The sequence below is a fragment of the Pelmatolapia mariae genome, linkage group LG8 (assembly GCF_036321145.2).
Source record: "Pelmatolapia mariae isolate MD_Pm_ZW linkage group LG8, Pm_UMD_F_2, whole genome shotgun sequence".
Classification (NCBI taxonomy): Eukaryota; Metazoa; Chordata; class Actinopteri; order Cichliformes; family Cichlidae; genus Pelmatolapia; species Pelmatolapia mariae.
The window spans coordinates 9,477,318-9,501,340 of NC_086234.1; the positions used below are offsets into that span (position 1 = coordinate 9,477,318).

Below are 24,023 nucleotides of genomic sequence, written 5' to 3' on the forward strand. Positions count from 1 at the left end.
CCAGGCTAACCAAGCCCTATAGGACTCCTTCTTCAGCCTGGTGGCTCCCTTCACCTCTGGTGTCCACCATTTGGTTCGGGGGTTACCACCACGACAGGCACCAACCACCTTGCGGCCGCAGCTCAATGCAGCAGCTTCGGCAATGGAGATGCTGAACATGGTCCATTCGGACTCAATGTCCCCAGTCTCCCTCGGAATGCTGTTGAAGCTCTGCCGGAGGTGTGCGTTGAAGATCTCACGGACTGGGGCCTCTGCTAGGCGTTCCCAGCACACCCTCACTACGCGTTTAGGTGCACCGGGTCTGTCCAGCGTCCTCCCCCGCCACCTGATCCAACTCACCACCAGGTGGTGATCAGTTGACAGCTCAGCCCCTCTCTTTACCCGAGTGTTTAGAAGATATGGCCGCAGGTCTGGTGATACGATTACAAAATCGATCATCGACCTGCAGCCTAAAGCGTCCTGGTGCCACGTGCACTTATGGACACTCTTATGTTCAAACAAGGTGCTCGTTATGGCCAAACTGTGGTTTGCACAGAAGTCCAATAACAAACACCGCTCGGGTTCAGATCAGGGAGGCCGTTCCTCCCAATCACGCTCCTCCAGGTCTCGCTGCCGTTACCCACGTGAGCATTGAAGTCTCCCTTATATCAAAAACCACCACTGGGTGTGACACAATTAAATGTTACCAGTTCCTCCAGTGCTTCATAGGTTACTGAGCAGGATAGTGCGTGATACTGAACAGTCTGGTCAGGTGAGAGATTGTCTGGTTGGGTGTTGTCTTGTTTTCTGATGCTGCCACTGGTGTATGCTAACAAAAACTCTTACACAAAAGAGATGACATTTTGTGTTGAATGATATCACTCTCATATCATTAAGTATAAAGCTATTACAAACTCGGAGCTTAACATTAAGACTGACATGTTTTCTGGAAGGTACAACTTTGGAAACGATAAAGAACAAAAAATGTCAGACAAAAAAAAGGATCTAACCTCAAGGCAAACAGCCACAATAACATCACAGCTTCTTTCCCCACTAAGTCCCACACATTCTGCACTTAAAGTACTGATACTAGTTGAGAAATACTCCAGTAAAAGTTGAAGTACTGATTCAACTTCTTTACTCAAGTAAAAGTGGAATGCTACAGCCTCTAAAACATACTCAGAGCATGTATTAGACTCATGAAAACAGGAAATATTTATGACTGGCTATTGATGGGGAGATGCCATGGTTTAGGGTAAGGGTTAGAGTTAGGCATTCATTTTTAATGGTTAGGGTTAGGGTAGGGGCTAGGGAAAGCATTATGTCAATGGGATGTCCCCACGAGGATAGCAAACCAGACATATATGTGTGTGTGTGTGTGTGTGTGTGTGTGTGTGTGTGTGTGTGTGTGTGTGTGTGTGTGTGTGTGTGTGTGTTTCTGAGAGCAGGCCTTCAGGCCTGGTGGGTGTGGCCCTGCCAGGTGGTTGGCCACACCTGAAGACCATCACACAGCTGATCAAGCCTCGTCGGAGAAGCTACTTAAGAGTGCGGTGGAGCTCTCTCCGACGCTGGATCATTGCGTGACTTCACGTTAGTCTCTCAGCCAGTCAGTATGGTTAGTCTGCCACATTGTGTGTGTGTTACGGCTGCCTGTTGGGTGGTTTTATCATCTCCCCAGGAAAAGCGTGGAGACGAGAGGGCAGCGAGCACGGGGTGCTCATACACTGAGGAGCGGGGACAAGGAAAACTGACACTGTGAAGAGGACATGTCACGGGAGTCGGGAACGCACTGAAGATTTGTTATTTTCCATTTCACTGTAAATAAACGCACTGTTTGCATTCAGAGCTCTGCGCCTGGGTCCTCCTTCCTCACATCCCCACGGTTGGCCAGCGTCAACCGTGACAGAATGATCCAGCCAAACATGGGCCCAGCGGACTCTGAGGAGAGGCTCAGGAGGGAGGTAATGGACAAAGTTTACAGACTTTGATTTGTGGTGGGAGAAGCCCGGAGAAGTGTTGCGTCACGCCGTGGAGAGGCGGCTGCAGGAAAAGCTTTTTAAATTTCCCTGGCTGGTGGAATCTCTCAACCCAGTCGTCATGGACTTCCTGCTCTCAAACCTCCACCTCCACTCTCCCACTCAGGTTGCTCACTGGCCCGGACAGCCGGTGGATTCACAGCCTGACACACCGGCCCCGTCATCTACACGGAAACTACGTTCGCGCCACCGGCGCTCCTCACCGCAGCTGAATTCCCGGACATCTCAACAGCCGGCTGTGGTGAATAATAAGGACAATTTTTTTTTTCCCACACCATCTGTTTTTGTGTTTGCAGTGGACGGTGGCACCACTGACGCTGCTGTAAGCCAGCCGTTAGCGCAGGTAACATCACCTCAGTCAGGAGCCTCCCACCTCTCGCTGCTTCACCATCTGCAGCGGCTGTGCCACCATCGTCTCGTCTGCAGCCACCACTCTGCCATCTTCTCCGCCACCTGCTGCTACGGCGCGCCCAGCTCGGCCGCCACGTCCGCGCCCAGCGCGTCCACGGCCAGCACGTTATGGATCATGTGCCACTGGACCCGTGGCAGGCCGCCGGAGATGCAGCACCAGCGCCACTGGACCCGTGGCAGGCCGCCGGAACTGTTTCGCCGCTGCTGCCGGACCCATGGCCACCCACCCTCAGCGCACTGTGGTGTTCACGTTTTTCTGCTACACCAGGCCTGGAGAGTTTCCCGCCTTGGAGCCAGCCACACCTGGAGTCATCACACTCACCTGTTGCTGATCAGCCTCACCAAGTGAGCACTTAAGAGAATAGCTGAGTGGCGGTCTGCACAGGATCGTTGTACAATGAACACAGTCAGTTCTCCTGCTTGTAAGGTGAAAGTGTTTCTGTCAGCTGGTTATTTTGGGAATGTACATACTGTAGCATCTCTTGTTTCCACGTGTAGATGGAACTGGGCACTAATGTACATAGACACCGAACAATCAACAATAGACAACCCAGAGAATCTTAACCGAACTTATATCTTTAAACCACATAACACAGTCCAAAACCTTAAAACTACAACAAATGAATTTTAATTTGGTATACCATTTTAAAAATATTGAACATTTCTAAATACAGAATATTTATTTACCTTTTTGTGGTTATAAATTTCCATTATTCTACAGCTCACTCCCCGAGCTGTAGAATATGTAGTATAGCTTTACTACACGACTGTGCTTTTGCCCTGGTTGCACCTAATCTGTGGGACAACCTTCCCATCGCTATCCGTGCGTCAGACTCCATTTTATCTTTTAAATCCCGTTTAAAAACTCACTTATTCAACATAGCTTTTCCATCTTTAGTGTCCCTATTTTATATTTGGTTCAATTTTTTTATTTATGTACTTTATCTTTTAGCTATATCTGTTCTTAGTAACTTTGTTCTTATATTCTTTTATTGCTGTATAATTGGTGCCCTCAACCTGATGACATACGTGGTACTTTGTTAATAGTCTTTTATTTAATCATGTCTTCATTTTCCTGTTTTTATTGTAAAGCACTTTGGTGTACCGTTGTTGTTGTTGTTGTTGTTTTTTAAATGTGCTATACAAATAAAGTTGTATTGTATTGTACTATGTTTATATCACTTCCCACATAGCAAAATCTGGCCCACACAATGTGCTTACACATGGCCCACATACCACAAAGAATGACGGCCCTTTGGTGGCCCAGATCTGATTTGCCAGAGGTGGCCCACACATTGGCCAGCACAAGACCAGTTGCAGACACACTGGTGGTCCTGTGCTGCCCCAGAACAGTTTCAGCTCTGGCCCCAGATGTCAGCCTAATGTGAACCTTAATCAAGCCATGTAATAACAACATGTGCCGGAACATAATAGTGCAAAAGTCACATAACAAAACTCTTTGCAGACAGTGAATGGACTGGATTCTTAGATAGCGCTTTTGTACTCTCTTGGATTACTCAAAGTGCTCCATACAACATGCCACATTCACACAATTTCTCTAAACTGGGTGCTTCCTAACTACACTCATACACATTCACACTCTTGACATGCAGACTGGAGGAGCCAGGGATCGAACCACTAACTTTCCGATCAATTGGTGACCTGCTCTACCTCCTGAGCTACAGCCACCCAGCGGTAAATATGAGTAAACCGTCACTAGGTTTTGGATAAAGTATACACTGTAAGATTATTATACTATTTTTATGCCACCTTATACTTCTAATCAAAGAATTGCTGAATCATTATACGGCTATAGGCCACATTATGCCTTGGATTAAAGATTGTGAAATCATTACACTGTTTTATGATGCATTACACTGCTGAGTTATAAGAAATGCTGTTTGTGTAGAATCATGGCCTTCCTTCTCTGATCACAAAGAGAACAGAACATACCGTGGAGTTTTTCTGCCCCATCTCATCAAGAGGAGATAAAACAGGAAGCCAAGGCCATCACGTAGGTGCCGTAAGATAGAAAAAATGTGAGGGTTTAGGCTTTATGGCCCTGAAGGGAGGGGGAACAAGCTATAAGAGTCTAACTGTTAGACACTTCGAGATGTTGCCAGACACCCTCCTGTGCATATCTCCTGTCCATACGTTTTTAATGTTCAAAGTGTTGTATGGAATAAAGAGATTGTTGATTGAGCATTTATGCACCAAGTGTTGTTCTTCCTTCAGCCCAAAGATGAATGAATTGGGGTATTTAACAACACTCACAAACCTGTCAAACTTGCATTTGAAATGTTGGCTACCATAGCAGTATAGTATTGCAACTAGAGATGGACCGATCCGATATTAAGTATCGGTATCGGTCCGATACTGACCTAAATTACTGGATCGGATATCGGCGAGAAATTAAAAAATGTAATCCGATCCATTAAATATCAAAAAAGCACCTCACAAAACTTGCGACACGACGTAACTCGGCTTGTAACCGTAGCACCTCGAAGCAGTGTGCTCACGATAGAGGGCTGTGTTTATTTGTAGCCTCGCTAGCAATCCAGCATTTCATCTCCGAGGAAGTGATCCCAGAGAGAAGTAAAGCAAGTGTGTAAGTTCATCTCTGAATGTTTGTAAAGCGTACCTACGTTAAGCTTAACAACCGATATATGGAGCCTCTTCTCCCTCCCTCTCCTGCTGCTACTTCAATCATGAAACTGCTTAATGATCAGCTGATCGGCTTTTCTGTCTCGAGTCCTCTCTCTTCTTTGTTTTTGGCCCACTTTGCACCAGAAAGAGGAAACCAGCGGCTGAACAACAGCAGCACGTTTAAGCTTGATAAGTTGTTGTTAGAATTTATTTACGTTTTACACCAGGATCCTTTTCTACGTAGCTGACGGCTGGTAACTGTGCAGGGGCGGATCTAGCAAAGTTTAGCCAGGGGGGCCGATAGGGCATTAACAGGGAAAAGGGGGCACAAAGACATACTTATCTTTCTTATTCTCATTTAAAATGTCTAGCTTTTAATAAATAATTATCTGAATCTTACACCCAAAGTTTTAATCTGATGTAAAATGTATAGAAGTCCATTACTGTATATAGTAACTGTTAAGTCTAATATACCCTAGTAAGCTATAGTACTTTTTCCTTTGGGAAAGTACCATCTGTGCAGTCTGCAATTCTGTAGAAGAAAGATGTTGAATATATTTAATTATTCTTGAAAAATAATTTATTTCTGTGCATTTTTTTCACACTGCATCAAATTAAAGTTGATTACGTCGATTAAGCATCATGAGGTGGAGGGTGGGGGGTGGTTCCCTTTTTTTTTTTTTTTGCTGGGAGTTTGCAACCCTATTAGTTAGGTTGCTTAATATTTCTGCTAAGTACTCTTTAAAATACCAGAATAGGGAGGATGGAGTAGGTTTAAGTTTATTAGATTGATCAGTATTGCTGAACTATGAAATATTTTGGGTGCAGTGTATTTTTTACATACAGGTATAACAGAATAGCTTTAGTGTTGTTGTTTATTTAAACTTGAGTATGAACTTATACAAAATGCAGCAAGATATAAAAAAAAACAGTTTTATTGATTAAAAAACACACTATATCGGATTAATATCGGTATCGGCAGATATCCAAATTTATGATATCGGTATCGGTATCGGACATAAAAAAGTGGTATCGTGCCATCTCTAATTGCAACATGGCATTTGGGTCTTCTAACTAAAATAGGAAAATAGGAACATAAATAGTGCCATCATTGCCAGACCTGGCCCACATCTGGTTGACATACACCCTGCCATGACACCAGTCAGTCAAAAGTGCCAGCTTGATGCCGGATCCGGGGAAGACCTGTTTTCTATGAGCCTGGGCCACATAAACCAAACCACAATCGGGCCAGATATGGCATGCCATCACATAAATAGTGCCATCTACGCCCTGCCTGGCCAATATCTGGATGACATACCACTTACCCATGCCAGAAGTCAGCCAGCAGTGCCGGCTTGACACCAGATCCAGGCCAGACCTGTCTGCTATGTGGGTTATAGCACTTTCCATAAATTAAGAAATAACTATTTTTACACTTACATGCAGTGTGTGACTTCATGTGGGCTTCAGATGGGATCAGGAACAGTGCACAGAGAGCTTCATGAAATGGGTTTCCATGGCCAAGCAACTGCATCCAAGCCTTAATCACCAACCGCAATGTAATGTGTCAGATGCAGTAGTGTAAAGCACGACACCACTGGACTGTAGAGTGAAGATGTGTTCCATGGAGTTTTGAATCACACTTCTCCATATAGCAATTCAATGGATGAGTCTGGGTTTGGTGTTTGCGAAGAGAATGGTACTTCTCTGATTGTACTGTCCCAAGTGTAAAGTTTGATGGAGGGTGGGCTCAGCCCTTAGTTCCAGTGAAATGAACTCTTAATGCTTCAGCATATTAAGACATTTTGAACAACTTTGTGGGAATAGTCTGCGGATGGCCCCTTCCTATTCCAACATGACTGCACACCAGTGCAGCTATGGCTGAGACTCCTATGCCTACCACAAGCAAGACCCATAAAGACATGGATGAGCAAGTTTGGACTGGAAGAACTTGACTGTTCTGCACAGTCCTGCCCCCAAAGCAGTAAAACACTTTTGGGATAAATTAGAGCGGAGACTGTGAGCCAGAACTTATCATGCAACATCAGTGCCTGACCTCACAAATGTACTTCTGGAAGAATGATCCAAAAATACCCATAAACACTCTCTTATACCTTGTGGGAAGCTTTCCCAGAAGAGTTGAAGCTGTTCTGGATGCATATTTAAATCTATGGATTAAGAACCAGATGTCACTCAAGTTTATATGCATATGAAGGCAGGCAAATTTACAATTTTGGCAATATAGTGTATTTTCTATTCCTGTTTGTAAGAGTCATCTTAAGAGGCTTTTTTCCCTTTTCTTTGATGTCATTGTTTTAAGAAACTTTCTTCCACTAAGGCACACAGCGATGCTGCTGCATCAGTTCACCTGACTCAGTTGTCAATATTTTTTACAAGCAATATCATGAAAAGTTAAATATCAGTTTGACATTAAACAATAGACAACTTTGTTGGTCTGATTATTTTTGTACATGCATCAAACAAATTGCCCTTCTGTAGTAATTATTGGTGATTATGTTGTGAGACTGAAAATTTCAGGATTTAACAAGTCCCTGTGTTACAGTACACTGAGTCCACCTTGTGGCGAAGCAGAGGAAGGTCCTCAATGGATTTATACTGCAGATAAAATCAGTATGTGCTGTGGGGCAGATGGAGGAACAGAATCCTCACTACTTTTGCTGCTTTTAATGTCTTTTTTAAATTCAAATGTTATTACTAAAATCTAAAGATATACTTTTTATTAACAGAACGTAAACAGTGAGCACAGCAGCTGTAAGGAAACCTCATTCAAATTTCTGTTACTGTATATGTAATAACTATCAGGCTTTTTAAATGGGTGACAGGGCTTACAGACATTGGTCAACTCTACACTAGGCTCCTCAACTAGTTACATCAATTGCTTTAAGGCCACTTAAGGGTAAAGAGCTGATCAGGCAGAGAGAGATGACGACTGCAAGTCCAAGCGAAATCTGTAGTGGAAACAAAAACAACGGTTGGCGACTCCAGCATAACCAAATTTATTGCGCTTGTGATCTTGTTGCCTTTGAAATGGTCACTTTGAAGACAGGGATCAGGTCTGCAAAATTAACTGTCATAAACCTCAAGTCTTGTTCCTGTCAGTGCCATTAGTAGTCCTTGTGTAAATAATGCCATACTATTTCCCTCAGACACACTGTCATGTTTTGGGTTTTTGTCTGGACTTTTTCAAAGAGTAAGATAATGATGTCTGGTTACCAAAAGTTATTTTCTAGGTTATCTTGGGTTTTGTGATTGAGCTTCAGGCTTCAGTGTTTTCTCTGTGTTTCATTCCTTTGTCTCCCCAGTCAGTCATGTGTTTTTCTTTCCAGTCCCTGTGTCTGAATCTCAGTGTGTTACTTTCTTTTCTTTTCTTTTTTTTTTGAGAGTCTCCTGCCTCATGTGTATCATGTTGTGTTATTAGTCTGGTGTAGTGTCAGCTGTGTTCCCACCTGTGGCCTGTTCCCTCGTGATCCTTTGTGTGTATTTATGTCCGTAGTCTCCCCCTCTCTCTCTCTTCTCTCTAGTCCTTGTGCAGTTTTTCCATATGATCAAAGTGAGATTCCTTGTGTCAGTTTCTTCATTCCTGGCTATATTTTATTTTCAGTTCCAGCAATAAAGCTGCTTTTGAGTTTATGTGGTGTTTTTGGAGTGCTGCGTTTGGGTCCTCTCCTGCCTGCTACACAGTTGCTGCGACACACACAGAATAAAAGGAATGTTAAAACCTATGAAACAAAGACTTAAAAGAGAAAGAGCAACACAGTAGAGAAGCTCGTTTGTTTACATGTTATTTCCTCAAATGGTAAGAGACACTCTTATAACTTTGCATTGTTAATTTTCACAGAGCACCTTTCCTAACAGTTTTTTTCTCAACATTTGAAGAGTGGGGCTTCTCATTACATGAACTTGCTTACAGTATCACAGCAATACAGTAGACTGAACAAACACTCCCAGTTGATTCGCATGTTTTACTGCTGTGTCCATCTGCCATCCAGAGGAAACCAAAACAGTCCTGTATCTGTTTTCACACAGAGGTTAATTTACAAATCAGACCTAAAATTAATTAAAGGAATGATGTTTCCTGTTTTAAAATAGAACAATTACAGGTATGAACCCTGTAGTCGTTAGTCATTTTGCCATACCTTCCCCTTTATGTAAAATAAACATTCTTCTGAAGCAGTGTGTGTGTGTTTGTTTTATTGCTGATCTCTGTGTGTTTAGGTCTATGTATCTGTGTGTAGGTGTATGTGTGTCTTTGTGAATTTATTTTATTGCTGATCTCTGTGGGTTTATCTCAGCAGTCCCATCAAGTTGTAAATACTCCAGGTGGTTTTTCGACCTCTGAGCAAATCTCAAAAGAAAGAGAAAATACTTTTCTTTTTAATTCAACAGCAAAGCCTTCACTCAGCAGTGATGCCGGTCCAAAAGTTCAGGATTTTTTCTTTGCTCCTTTTAGTAACACTTGGTTTTCTGGTGTTTATTCTATCGCAGGAACATTTATCCAAAAGGTCAGTTGGGGTTGTTTTTCTTTGTTTTTTTTTTATTTTGTGTTTAAATAAGGAATCATTAAAAAAAGAACTGTGAACTGATTTGCTAGTTCTATTATTTGTACTTTGCTATTTGTTTGTTGTTTGTTACCTCTACTGCATTTCTGTCTAATTCCCGATTCAGGTGGACAACTTTCTCAGGAAAAAATGGACACAAATGGGAAAACTTTTCTTTTGACAGTGTCATTACATTTTTGGGAAAAATAAAAAAGACATCTGCATCACCTTTTGTGTATACCACAGCTGGCAAACCAAAAGTTATTTCAACAAAAATTAACCCAGTGACAAAATCTAAAACCGCTACACGTGGAGCCATGGCTGAGACTCCTATGCCTATCCTCTACAAAATAAATTTCACAAAGCTTCCTCAGTGGGATTTTGATGATGTTTATAACCAGGATGCACCACCTAGACCGACAGTAAGCATGCTAAGATATGAGAGAAGTAATATAAATGCAGTTCCTAACTTTTCTGTGTTTGGGTATAGGCAGCGCTGAATTCTGCTCAGCCAAGCAGTCGATCGTTTTCCTTGTGACCTATACATGTACCTTGTTTCCCCCTTTAATTTCATTATTTTCATTTTGTGGAGCTGTTTTTCTACCTTTGTGGCTTCTCATATGTCTGCACTCACTCTTTCCTGCAGTGATGCACCAATTATGAAATTCTCTGCTGAAACCAATACAGATGTTTAAAAATAACTATCTGGCACATGGCTAATTACTCTTGCTTTATTACATTTTTTCTGTCATTTGGTTCTCCCCGTTTTGAATTATTCAAGGCTGTTATTTAATAGAGTTGGATCATTACATCAGAGCAAATTCTGTCTTAGGCTCATTTCCTGTATTTAATAGTTTTATGATTTTCAGGCATGTGCCCAGTCTCTGCGAAACTCTAACGATGAAAACTTTAAGAAGGCTTTTCTTCCAAACATACGTTTGTTTCTGCACAAGGACAACATCAACATGAGCGAGTGGAATCGGCTTTCACATTTTAATAATCCTTTTGGTTTTATGGAGTTCAGGTACAACGGTAGGTCTTTAAGTGACACACCTATTTTCTTTTGTTATGCCACATCCTCAAGCAACTTTTTGGCACATAATGCTAAGCATAATAATGTTTATGATGCTAATGCTGTAAATGTAAGCTCTAATTTGATGGCTTTATTTCCACAACTGTTCCAATTGTCAACACAAAGCAGGAACCTCCTAGGTAAAGAATGAAGCCAACAAGAATTTGACAAAAACTGCAGTTTCTTTAGCAGCCACTTGAGGCTACTTCTCAAATCAATGCTCCCCTATCCATTTTCTTATGTTTATCCAATTCAAGGTCACATGGTGTTGCTATAACGTACCACCTGCAATATGTAGACTCCACGCAGAAAGACCCGGGCTGAATTCAAACCCAGGCTTGCTGTGAATTTATGGTACCGAGCTTGTGTCCAGTTGTGTGTATTTGCTTTCTGAGAGTGGTTTCAAACCAGCACTTTCAGTCCTCCAACATCCTAGCTGCGTGATGCTCTACATAGATGACCCCGTGTATTAGTTGAATGCTGATTGGCTGACAAGTGGCTAAAACAAGGAAGTTGGCAACAGCAGAGTTCACCAGCAATGAGGGGAGCAGTTATAAAAAAAATTAAAAGATCTTAAGTTTGTTTGTTTGAGGTTGTTTTTTGATTTGTTTTTTTACAGGGAAAATGATGATGAGGCTCCAACCACATCCCTGAACTGGGCAAGCAGAATAAAATTAGCAATTAGTTCATTGTTTAAATGAACTACTTTAATAGAGCATGTTAGCAGTTATTCCTTCCTTCATTCATTGTTGTTAAACTTAATTAAATATTGAAGACAATCCCAGTTTTGTCACAATCCTGGGTCCTTTGACCCAGCGTTTTGAGTTTTAGTTTATTTTTATGTTTAAGTCCTTTGTGTTTTCTAAGTTCATTCCTATTATGCCTAGGTTGTCATTGCAGTTCTTTGTTATTAGATTCCCCTTGTGTCTTCCTACCCCTGTGTTAAGTCTCCCTTGCTCTTCATGTGTTTCATATCTGCATGTCTTTTGTTAAGTTAATGTTGTCATGTCTGTGTTTCATTATGTTTCCTGTTTTATTTTGAAAGAGGTCCTCTGTTCCTGTGTTCATTGTGTTTAGTTTTACGTTTCCCCTGTGATGTCGTTATGTTCATGTGTATCAGCTGTTTCCCCATGTGTTGCCATTTACCCTAATCACCCTTGTGTGTATTTAGTCTGTGTGTTTCTGTTTATTCTTGGTCGTCTGTTGTTCCACATCATGTTTCCATGCCTCCAGGATTTTTCCACGTTCAAGCTTTTGTTCTTTGTTTTTGTTCAGCATTTAATTTTCCCAGTTTAGTTCTAGTTAGTTTCTCTCCTGTGTGCATCTGCCTTTTGTTTTTGTACCTTTTTGTCAGCCATATTAAACGGCTCGCTTTTGGATTTTAGGCAAAGTCATACAATCTGCTGCCGCACACTGTGACAGAACGACCTGACCATGTGGGACCAGGCAGACATTCATTTCTGACTTTTTTTGAGTTTAGTGTCCACATTACACAGCTCCATGGTTTTTGGATTATCTTCTCTGCACGAGGACAGGAGGTGGAGAAGGAATCTATTATGGTCCAGCTGGGTCGGATTATTGCTGCCAACCCGTTTTTTGTGGAGCGTTTATCGGATCATCACAAGAACTTTGTTTTGCCTACAATGGGAGGAGTTTCACATTCACTGCCAAAGCAGCAGCAGCCCCCCTAGCGTGCAGACTGAATCACTCCAGCCCCCCTGTGAAGCAGCTCTCCGTTCACCAGCTACAGGAGTAAAAGTTGGCGTGTTCAGTCTCCTGCCTGTCTCCATGTCCATGTCGCGACCGCAGCAGACAAGTGCTGCATTTTCCTCGCCACAACCGGTGGCTACTTCCAGAGCCACATTCACCTCAGCCATAGCGGCGCCAGCCTCCACAACCACGTTGTGGACTTCTTCGCCGGTGCAGGCAACCTTTGGACCTGCTTCGTCGCCACTGCTGGCTCCGCGGTCAGCCTCCTGAACTGTTCGATCATGGACTCCTGTGCCGTCACCCTCTGGGTCGGCCCCCTGAAAGGTTTACGGACTATCTTCTAAGCTTGAGTGCCTTTCATAGACTTTTGTTTTGGACTATTTCAGGAGCTCCAGGTTTTCTTGTTGCACTTTTGTTCTAGCTCTGCATTTCATTATGTTTCCTGTTTTATTTTGAAAGAGGTCCTGTGTTCACTGTGTTTAGTTTTAAGTTTCCTCTGATGTCGTTATGTTCATGTGTGTCAGCTGTTTCCCCATGGGTTGCCACTTCTCCTGATCACCTCATGTGTGTATTTAAGTCACACATGACTTTGCCAAACCTGCCAAGTTTATTTTGTATCGCCAAGTTTAGTTTATTTTCTCCAGTGTTCAGCCCATAAAACTACCATTTTGAGTTTTAGCTTGGTCTCCGCATTTTAGTCTGCAATTTGCGCCCTTTCATGCCTCCCTCCACACAGACCATGACAAGTTTGCTCTTGTTCCGCTCGCTGAAAGCTCCCTTCTCTTTTAGTAAACGTGAGTGAGGTGAAGCTGAAGAAACAACTGTTAATGCATGAATAAGAGTTATGGCCTTCATCTTGCTGCTTTGTTTTCACATACATTACTATGCTGGAACTACAGCACTCAGAGTAAACACATATTTGAATTTTTCTTTTTGTTTGCAGATGTGATGAAGTCAGTAAAGTTGATTCCAAAGCCAAAAGAGCCGTTGCTCCTCCCAAAATCCGGTGGTGATGGTTGTGTGCACTGTGCAGTGGTTGGTACTGCAGGAATCTTGAACAACTCCAGAATGGGTGTAGAGATTGATGCGCATGATTATGTTTTTCGGTAGGAAAGAACAAATTATCAACTATTAAGGTGTATCTTTTAGTAAAAGTTAGGTTTAAAACGTAAGAACGCTAAAAAAGATAAAAACGTGAGAACGGCTGCTGATTAGCAAATTTTTTGACAGTAAAAATGTGGCACTGTATCTGATAGCTCACCTGCTTGAAATGTAGAAACTCCAATGTATTGTTCTTTCAAACATCAGTGTCATCATAGAGTCAGAATGGAAAGCGTGTTAAGTAAATTAACTTTCAGTAAGAGTATGTTCTGAAATGTTTTGGGCCAACACTTCAGTGGTATTGCTGAAGGTGGTTGCGTCCACAAAGAAACAATTCTTCCAAAATGAAAGCCACGATTGCTTCTCAATTGATCTGAACAAATTACTAAGCTTAAGCATTTGAAGCCAAGTTTAACATCTGCAACACCTGCTTGTTTCGACTGTGTGGCAGGATGAATGGTGCCATCACCAAGGGCTTTGAAGAAGATGTAGGAAACAAAACATCGGTGTATGTCCACACAGCCCACTCCATCACTTCATCTCTTTACATCCTTAAAAAACACGGATACAAAGCTGCTCCTCATGATGAGGTAATGAAGTTTTTTTTATTGGCCCTTGATTTTTGTTTTATTTCACTAGAGTAAAGATGGCTTCTCTGTCCTCCTTTTCCTTCTGGCAGGGTATAAAATATGTGATGATTCCTGAGGGGATGAGGGATTACCAATGGCTTGAGGGCCTTCTCAAAGGAGAAAAGGTCTCTGCTGGTCCATACCGGAACAGACTGTGAGTATCAACTAAATGTTGTGTGCTGCTGCAGTATTTATGGCTTTTTGTGATGTTAAATTAAAATCAATTCAGAATCTGGAACATTTTTATTCAAATGCTATAACATACATTTTATTAAGTGTCTATTAAAACTAAGTTAAAAAATAGAACTTTGCAATAAGTGTTTTGCCTTAAATTTACTAATAATTTTACATTTATCATTTATCTCTTGCTCACGAACAACTTTCTGGGACCTTCCTCTGTGGAGTTTCCGTGTTCTCTGTGTGCTCATGTAGTTATTCCCTTGCTGTTCCCTCAGTCCAGAAACATGCATTCTGTTGATGGTGATTCTAAATTAGTCTTATTGTAGGTGAGATAGACTTGCATGTGAAGTGCTATATGAACATTTGTGAAAATGATTTGAGTGATGGTCAGATAAGAAAAGCACCATAAGCCACTTCATTTTCTTTTTTACTTTTTAAGTTAAGGTGATTATCCAAATTTTGCCGGTTCAGTTACTGTTGAGAAACCATCTGCTTTCTGTTTGTGCAAATCAAGCCTTCATTTTGGTGAAAGTGAGCTTTTAGGGGAATAATCAGCATTTACTTTATACTGATTAGTCAAACTGTAAGACTTGTGTATTGCCACTTTAATTTAAAAGACTCTTTAAAGCAGAATTGTTTATGTCAATTGATGAAATTTCATTTGCAGACAATTAATTGAGAGTTTACTACGGAGAAGTGTAAACTTCTTTCACTTAAGTAAATGCACACCTTTTTTTAAATAACTACAAGGCTGTTCTGCAGACATCTAAATTTTGTCATACATGCACACTCAGACTGATATTCAGGTAAAAGATTCTGGTCTAAAATGCACTGCAGGCACATAAGCATGTTTTCAGCTATTCCCTCCAGCAAATAAATTTAATAGCATTTGAGAAACTAAAACATCTCATCATCCTTTCATTACTCCTATTGTTCAACCCCCCAGGCCAAGGACCTACTATTCAGGGCAGTACAATGAGAGCCGCTTCTACGTTCTGCATCAGGATTTCCTCCGATATGTGCGGAACAGGTCAGCCTTCTTTCATCATCCAGTCCAGAATATTTATTTTTAAACAGTCCAGACTATTTATTCTAATTTTTATTTTAATCCTTAAATTATTTAAAGACTTCTCTTAATTACAATATTAAAAGTTAAGTTAAATAAAATAAAAAATGTTGATAAGTTGTTAAATAAGTTGAAGGTCCATAAATGTTTGGATTTTTTTTTTAATCAAACAATCCAAACAATATTGAAGTACAGATTTTATGCATAGTCCAAGTCAACTTTTCCCATTGTGACAATATGTATACAAATACAGACACTTTGCAGTTCTTTCTGCTTACATTGAGTGAGTAGCAGCCAGGTGCTGCTAATCAAGGGGAAGTTTTCTACAGACATTGCTCTAGACCAGGGGTCGGCAAGGGTTAACTGATGGCACGACCCTAGCTGGACTGGCCATCGGGCATACCGGGCATTTGCTCGGTGGGCCGATGGTGATTTTTTTTTTTTTGTTTGTTTTTGTTTTGTTTTTATGGGCCGATGATTTTTTTTTTTATTATTATTATTATTTGTAGCGGTATAAACAATGAAAGGTGGTCAGATGGTGGCCGGTGTGTAAGAATAACTCAGTTGTTTGGTGGTGGCTATGGCGGAGCTTCCACAGATTCAGTAACATTAGCAAGTGGTGGAGGCTGGCAGGTGGATGAGGGAAAGGGGAGGCAGGAGGAGCAGAGACCCGAGGTGGCCGCCGGTCCGAGTGTCAGGTGAGCTGAACTTCAGGTAAGAAGTTATGACCTGCAGTCTATCTGGGTCAGATATAAACCAAGTTTAGGTGGAGTTTATTTTCGTTATGCTGACTTTTTACAGTCAGTTACAATAACTCGTACTAGCTAGCATGACGGAGTTTTTATACAGCTGGGTGAGTGCTATGATGTTACTGATAGTGAACTTTATTTTATTCATAAGGTTAGTAGAGTTGCCAACTGTCCTGTTAAAAAACGGAATCTTCAGAGAAAATATTACGCGTTTTGTATTGAGCTGAAAAGGAACAGTTTGGCCCGGACTTCAGCTAGAATGCAAAAAGACACAAAGCTGGAGTTATTCTGTCGTTAGGCTGCACAGCTGCCTCTTCTCTGATTCTCTCCCTCTCTCTCCTGTTGCTACTTCAATCATGAAACTGATCAATGATCAGCTGATCAGCTTTTCTGTCTTGTTTGTTTATCGCCCACTTTGCGCCAGAAAGAGGAACCCAGCGGATGTCGCGCTAAACGACAGCATCGCGTTTAAGCTTGATCAGCTGTTGTTAGAATTTATTTAATATTAATTTCTAGTATCAGCTGATGTTTGCTGGAGCCACAGCTGTAAAAGCTGCTGGTCATGATATCAGTTTGGTTATCTGGTGAGAGGGAAACATGAAGATGAAACCAGGAGACATCCTTACTGAATCATCAGAGCTGAACAGGTGATGGAGAAACAGGTTTACCTTTTAGGTGACATGAATGAGTTGAAGGGAAGTTATGAACTGTTTCTGAGAGACAAATAACACCAGGATCCTTTTCTAAGTAGCTGACAGCTGGTAACTGTGCAGGGGCGGGTCTAGCAAAGTTTTGCCAGGGGGCCAGGTAGGGCATTAACAGGGAAAGGGGGGCACAAAGAAATACTTTCTTATTCTCATTTAAAATGTCTTGCTTTTATTAAATAATTATCTGAAGCTTACAACCAAAGTTTTTATCTGATGTAGAATGTATAGAAATCACACATATACCAACAAGACAGCGTACATCACTGTCACAACAACGTTTGTTTTCATTCAAAGGCTTTATGGCGTTTCCTATAATACCTGGTGGGCCGGTCTCTAGTCAAAATGCCCGGGCCGATATTTATTTATTTTTTTTGTCCCAGTCCAACCCTGGGCACGACACGCAATGAATTAATCTGAGAAGGTGCATTAAAAAATAAATGGCCAGGCCAGCGGTGCACATCGCAAATTAGCTCGCATAGACACATTAGTTGTGCCTCTTCTTAATGACGGTATCTTAGCTAACAACCCCAACTATCAGATTCAACTTGTAATTGGCTAAAAATAATTTAGCCAATCGGTGAGAGAGACGTTGTTAGCTTTCCACATTCCGACACTTCAAATGCTTCAGGAGCTGTTCGTTCAGCGCAGCATCAGCACCACGGAAATACACGGATACATCCGTAGACTCGAGACAGAATTCACAATGCATTTTCAGGACTTTCAGGTGTATGGACCAATGTTTTCTTTTCTGATCAAACCAGAAAGCTTTAATGAGCAGCTGGATTTGTCTCGCATTAACTGGCTGAGTTAATGCCAGTTAATGCAACATCGAAATGCAGCTAATTGAACTGAAAAGCTCGACTCTGTGGGGGGTCAAAGTTTGCAGAACTACGAACGCAGCTGGAATCCATAGCTGTGCGTGTTCATGGAGCTTGCATTTTCACCTGCTGGACATCACTACCTGACAAGTTTAACTGTCTTCAGAACATTGCAGAGGCCTTATTGACAGTACTTGGCTCTACATATCTGTGTGAGCAGATTTTCTCTCACACAAAGAGTGTCCTCAGGCAGCCGTCTGAATGCTGGACACTCAGAGACCTGTGTCTCTGAGTGGGAGACCAGAGATCACATTAACATGTGTATCTCTGTATTAACAAACATGCCATATTGGCCCAGTTTATTTTTCTTATCATTGTTGTGAGGAGACCATAAATAGCATTTGCATTTTCTGTTGTACATTTCATTTGCTGTTATGGAGTTCTTGTTATGGATAAAAAGTGTCTTTTTTTTGTTTGTTTGTTTCAAAATAGCTGATACCTATTTGCTGATAGCCACAGTGCAAGAGGAAAGATGATGATTTGGGCTTGTTTTCTAGCCATAGCAAATGGACATTTTATAGTCGAAGAGTTAAACATACACCTGTCTGTATATCAAAGTGGTCTACAGCCAAATGTGAGGCCGCCTACACAACAGCTAAAGCCAGCCAAACTGAGTCATTTAATAGGACAATGATTCCAAATCAAGCAGCAAGCGTACAACAGAATTGCTGTGGAATCAAGGTGCTGCAATGTCCCATTCAAAGTCCAGACCACAACTCAATGGAAATGTGTGGTGAGGAATTAAGACACTTGTGCATAAACAAATGCCTACAAATATTGAACTGAAGCAATGTTGTACAGAAAAATTCTTCCACAACAATGTGAGAGACCGTTAGTAATACAGAAAATAATTATTACTTCAAGTTATTGTTGCTAAAGCCAGTTCTACAAGCTATTAAATCATTGCATTACAGGTTCTTAAAGTCACCCAATCTGAATAAGAGATACTGGGCGATGGTCAGACCAACCAACGGAGCATTCGCTCTCTTCCTGGCTCTGCACACCTGTGACACAGTGAGTTAACACTTGATTTTAACTTCTTAACATTACAACTACTTCTAACCACACCTTTGGAAGAATGCAGCACACCATGCGTACATTAACTTTGTATTAAAAGCATATTAACGTCAGATTATCTTATTACGGTTTTAGCAACATATTTCGAGCAACGTTTTCTATACTTACAACAACTAAATTTTGGAGAATACGTGGAAAGACTTCCCAGCAATCATATAATAAAGTTGTATCAAAGTTCTGAACCATTATCAGGGATAAGCTGAAGGAACGCTGACTTTTTGTACCCTCCTAGGAAAATAAGATAAGATGTTTAAATTAAAACTGTAAAATAAGGTGTGTCACCAGTTTTATTGAACTGTTCCAATGTGTGAAGACATAGACCCACAGACCAGCTGGACAGCATTGATAAAACTGATGTCACACCTTGTTTTACACAGCTATTTAATAAACTTGTCAAACAAATTCATCAAGTGTCTATAACATGACCCAACTCAAGAGCTTCATGCATTTACATAAATTTCACAATAGTAACTTTATCATTTACTTTGAATTATTGGCAGTTCCTCTTAACAGCTTTCTTTTTTTTGGACACTTTTTATTTTGCTGTTAGCCAAAGTCTGATATGTTACTATTGTCAAGAGTTTTCTTTTTTTTAAGGCCTCTTTTTGGGGTGATTTTTCTTTTTTACTTTCTCACAGCAGGCTAATTGTGTTAGGGTTCAAAGATGGACCAAAATTCAGAGTAAAAGACTTAGCACACAGTGATCAGTGCTAGTTAAAGGTACAGTTTCTTTATTTCTCAAGGACAGAAAAGAATGAGAGAACTTCACTCAGAGATGGAAAGACAGGACAGGAGACAAAGAAAACATTCAAAGAATAGAAATGCTAAGGGATATTTGATAAACTGCATATTTAAAGCTCTAGAATGTCCTCGGATTGCACCGTGGTTAGCACTGTTGCCTCACAGCAAGAAGCTCCTGGGTTCAAATACAGCCTAAATACATTTGCACCAGCTTTATGCTGTCTAGGCGAGGTGGAAAGCAGTGATAGCTCACGTAACATCTGCTTGCAACTTGTTGAATTCAGATGTGTAAATCCAAAAAGAATGCTGATCTAAGCCAGTCGCCTCAAGGTGTTTTATATTTTAAGTTAAAGACCCCACAATAATACAAGTATCTGTAGTAAAAGGAGAAAAGTGCGAAAACTGGCTCTTTGAGCACTAGAACTACCATGAAACCAAACGGAAACCAATTCTTAAAAAACCTGAAATCATGACAATTTGAATTTCCATAATTGTTCTCCCTTTAATATGTTGCTTCTCTAATGATAAAAGTAATAATATTCATTAGAGAAGATGGTGAAGCTAAAAGTATAATTATATTTTTATTTAACATTAGCTGTTGCAGTTAAAGAAGGAGTTAAAGATAAACTAATAAACTGGGCTTGTTAAAGTGGCTCCCCATGTGTTTTACTAATTCCAAAAGCAGTTATGTCATTTTTATCATTTATTATTTCAGTGTAATTCAGTCCCCTTTTTATTTCTCACTGCTTCATCTTCAGGTGGATGCATACGGATTCATGAGTGAAGAATTCAAGAAATACTCCAACTACTATTATGACAAGTATGTTAAAACCAGGGTCATTTTCTATTCCAACCACAACTACATTCTAGAGAAGAACGCATGGAAAAACCTTCATAACAGCAAAATATTAAATCTTTATCAAGGAGAGAAGTAAACCCAGGACTGTAAGGTCTGCAGCAATGCTGCAATGGCAAGAATAAAAGCAATGGGATAGGGAAGAGATTGTTATTTACCGATTATTACAAGTCAAACAGCTGAGGTTCAGATAAGAGGGTTGTTTAACAGCACCATAAACATCTTCTCCACAATAAAGTTGATTCTGTTCACTTCCAGTTAAGATCCGGTATTATAACCACACATTTGAGTTAGTCAGTGCGATCTAGGATGAAATTTACACTCTTTCTGTTCCTAGCCCCTTATTTCAAATTTCATTTCTTACAAATCAATATTCAGAATTTATTCAGAATGATCCATACATGTTTAACTATATACAAATCTACATTCATATACAACAAATAAACATACACATAAAACAATTTCAGCACATAAATCAAAACAACAACAAACTACATTTTTACATAAACTAAGCTACATCCAACAGTCAATACCACTCCGTTAAAATGCAGATTACAAGTGTTACTAGGCATGTAATGTTGTTATAATAATACAAGATGAATGTGTATTTTTGGCAAACCTCTTAGAGATGCAGAGAAGGTTTACTGGATATAAAGCCTTTCTGCTTCTACATTTAATACTTGTACTATTTAGTTTTAATGCTTTGGTGATTGTTAATTAGTTTCTGTAAAAGTATGTATATGTAAAGTAGTAAAAGTAGCCAGGACGTGGCTGCTGGTATTAAACTTAAATGATGTGATGTGATGTTTTTCGACTGCTAAAACTACTACAGATGAGATATAAAGGCTACAAATTGTTTATTTTGGCCTGTGGGTGGTTAAATTGTTTCTCCAATCTGTATCTATCTCAGACAGTTGCAGTATGAGCTCTGAGATGAACTCCTGCAGTAAACAGCACCACCTGCAGCTTTTTCAGAGCAGAACTTTATCCAAGTGCTGTACTTTAGTACGCTTTTGACTTTTGACTTTAAGCATGCACTCAGTACCCTAAAAACTATTATGGTAGTTAAACACAGTGATAGTCACATATCATATCACTTCAAACAGAGGTGATCCAGTAATGCTGCACTAATGAATTAGACTAACTATTCACTTTAGCTAACTTAACTAGTTAATTAGCTAAAGAGCTGGGATGCTGTGTAAGACATAAATAAAGCTAAAATACAAAGGTTTGGACACTGTTTTGCATGTTTCCCTACTGTAGGGGTCTCTGCAAGCATACAGGGCTCTGAGAGGGTACAAGATGACAACTATGGAATTCTACTAGATACAGTCGATCATATTTATTTGTCAAAGCTAAATCCAGGGCAAACTACGCTAAATTAGCGTTCTTAGCTAACAGCTACAATAAGCATAAGTTACTGTACGGCTATCATTTGTTAACATGACGCTTGTTCTTATACATGTAATACATTTATTACCAACGAGAGTTTATCCGCTGGTCATTCGACATGACGAATGACTTCTGAAGTCTTAATTCAGCTCAAGATGCTGTAGATTCCCGTCAGTAACACTTTCGGTCCGCAAGTAAAACGTAGTTCTATTAATCTGCGCTCGATTACTCTTGAACCAGAACCAGATGTAAATCCCAAAAAACTGAATTTTGGAACTGAAATTGAATTGTAGAACTGAAACTGAATGGTGAGAAGTGAATCTGAAATTATTCAAGAGCTAAATTTTTAAAGGATGAAATACGGTTTGAAAGCAAATGAATTCATATTCAAAATATAAAATTCAATTTCAATTTAGTGATGATCATTTTCAAACCAATAAATTGAATTTAAAATTAGGCTTATTCATATTCAGTTTTTAAAAGCATTTATTCAAGTTACAATTCAGATTCAATCCGAGCAATTTGAATTTAACTTATTCAAATTCAGTTTCTGATGGCACAGATTTCTGCCCATACAAGAGGTCATTGTTTTGCATTAAGTCAGCAGCATTTAAAAAATGCACTTTAAAATTTACATTTAGTTCAACTCGATTTTTGGGGTGTCTTTGAATTCAACCTAGGTTGATCATTTTCATACAAGGATCTGGCATCCTATTGTTCCTAACTCATTACCCAGTACGTACTCAAAGATTCTCTCTTTTTTTTTTTTTTTTTTTTTTTTTTTTTTCCCCCCCATTGAGATCAGATGTGTTTCACACTGTTTATTTTTTTTATTTCAGCAGTTATTGAGTTATTGTTGACAATTTTATTCTGCACTGGCACTAGAATAGAGTACATCAGAGGTGCAACTTAGGTTGAGGTTTGGAGACAAAGTTAGAGGGGTAAGGCTGAGATTGTTTACATATGTATTGTGGAAATATTGGACAAAAGGATGTGCTTCCAGGCAGGCGGGAGGAAAAGAGGAAGACCATAGAGAAGATTCATGGATGGATTGAAGGAGGACATGCAGAGGAGGAAGCTAGAGACAGGATAAAATGGAGGCAGATGTAATGAACCCTGAGGGGAACAGCTGAAAGAGAAGATGCTTTGGTGAATGTGATTTTTCTTTTATAAATGGTAACAATACATGACTAAATCAAGGCTAAATCTTAAAAGCTCATATTAATTAGTGTGCATTGTCCCTTTTATATAAAAAATTTAATTTTTTTTTTTAAAATGGGATGTGGTCTCCATAATTGTGAGTTCAGCTTTACAGATTTCCCCCTTCATCACAGCTCTGAGTGGGGGGGGGGGGGGGCTCATCCACCTGGGTGACTGAGTAGGGGCGTGTCTGGGTTACCTGACAGGTGTCCTGATACAACCCGGAAAACCCCACGGAATCCCATCATGCTTTGCGCTTACTGTTGACGGTTAATCTAATCTGAATAAACTTGCAGCGTTCACATTAAAAGTCTTACCCTGTGCATTTATGGGGTTTTCCTCACTAATGCATTATGTTTCAATAAGTGGGTTTTGTCATTGTAAATGCTCTTTCCCAGTGAACCGTTACTTTACATGGCTTTGTTGCCAATGGGGTCCTGTTGCGGTCCCTGCTGAATTCAATACACTCTTGTTTCTCTTCAGATCATATAAATCTTTTGCCTTTTACTGAAGATTTCCGTGGAGAGGAACAATAAGTTTGATCCAAATTTTTGATGCCCTGCACTTAAAGGGCTTGCTATCTATGTTCTAAAGGAATTGTACGTTCCTGATTGTGTTTATTATTTCTATGGCAATATCCATCCACAACTGTAGCCAATCATGGTGTGTTGATGTTTCATGTGATCGATATTGTTGTTACAATATATATTTTCATTGTGAGCACACTGAACTATAGCAGTTTATAACAGTTATTATTTTCATATTTTACGTGTTTTTTTTTATTTATTCCCACTAACATTTTATTTTTTGAAAGTGTTTCTATTGGTTTTATTAATTTGTTTGTTAGTGTTTTTGTAATTGGAGTTCAGAACAATGCAAAAGAGTAAAATAAAGGACATTTCTAAAATATTTTTATTTTATTCAACATCATGTTTACTTGGTGAATGTCCATTCATCCATCCGTTTTTTTGCTTACTTTTTTAGGATTTAAAAAAAAAAAAAAAAAAAAAAAAGATAAGCGGAGCCTATCCCAG

The 24,023-nt window shown here is 40.0% G+C and overlaps 1 protein-coding gene and 1 non-coding gene across 2 annotated transcripts; both read left to right on the top strand.

Moving 5' to 3' along the window:
* Positions 1-2,076: 2,076 nt before the first annotated feature.
* Positions 2,077-20,476, top strand: LOC134633478 (alpha-N-acetylgalactosaminide alpha-2,6-sialyltransferase 1-like). Its single transcript, XM_065471624.1, has 11 exons — positions 2,077-2,771; positions 4,040-4,121; positions 9,579-9,608; positions 9,958-10,053; positions 10,501-10,663; positions 13,357-13,519; positions 13,966-14,104; positions 14,194-14,297; positions 15,270-15,353; positions 18,638-18,737; positions 20,300-20,476. Exons 1-11 carry the CDS (start codon positions 2,077-2,079, stop codon positions 20,474-20,476), a joined length of 1,833 nt encoding a protein of 610 aa, XP_065327696.1.
* Positions 20,477-23,454: 2,978 nt separating this feature from the next.
* On the top strand, positions 23,455-23,564 carry LOC134633893 (U5 spliceosomal RNA). The gene has a single exon (XR_010094796.1). It is a non-coding gene; the product is annotated as a U5 spliceosomal RNA (small nuclear RNA).
* The last annotated feature ends 459 nt before the right edge of the window (positions 23,565-24,023 follow it).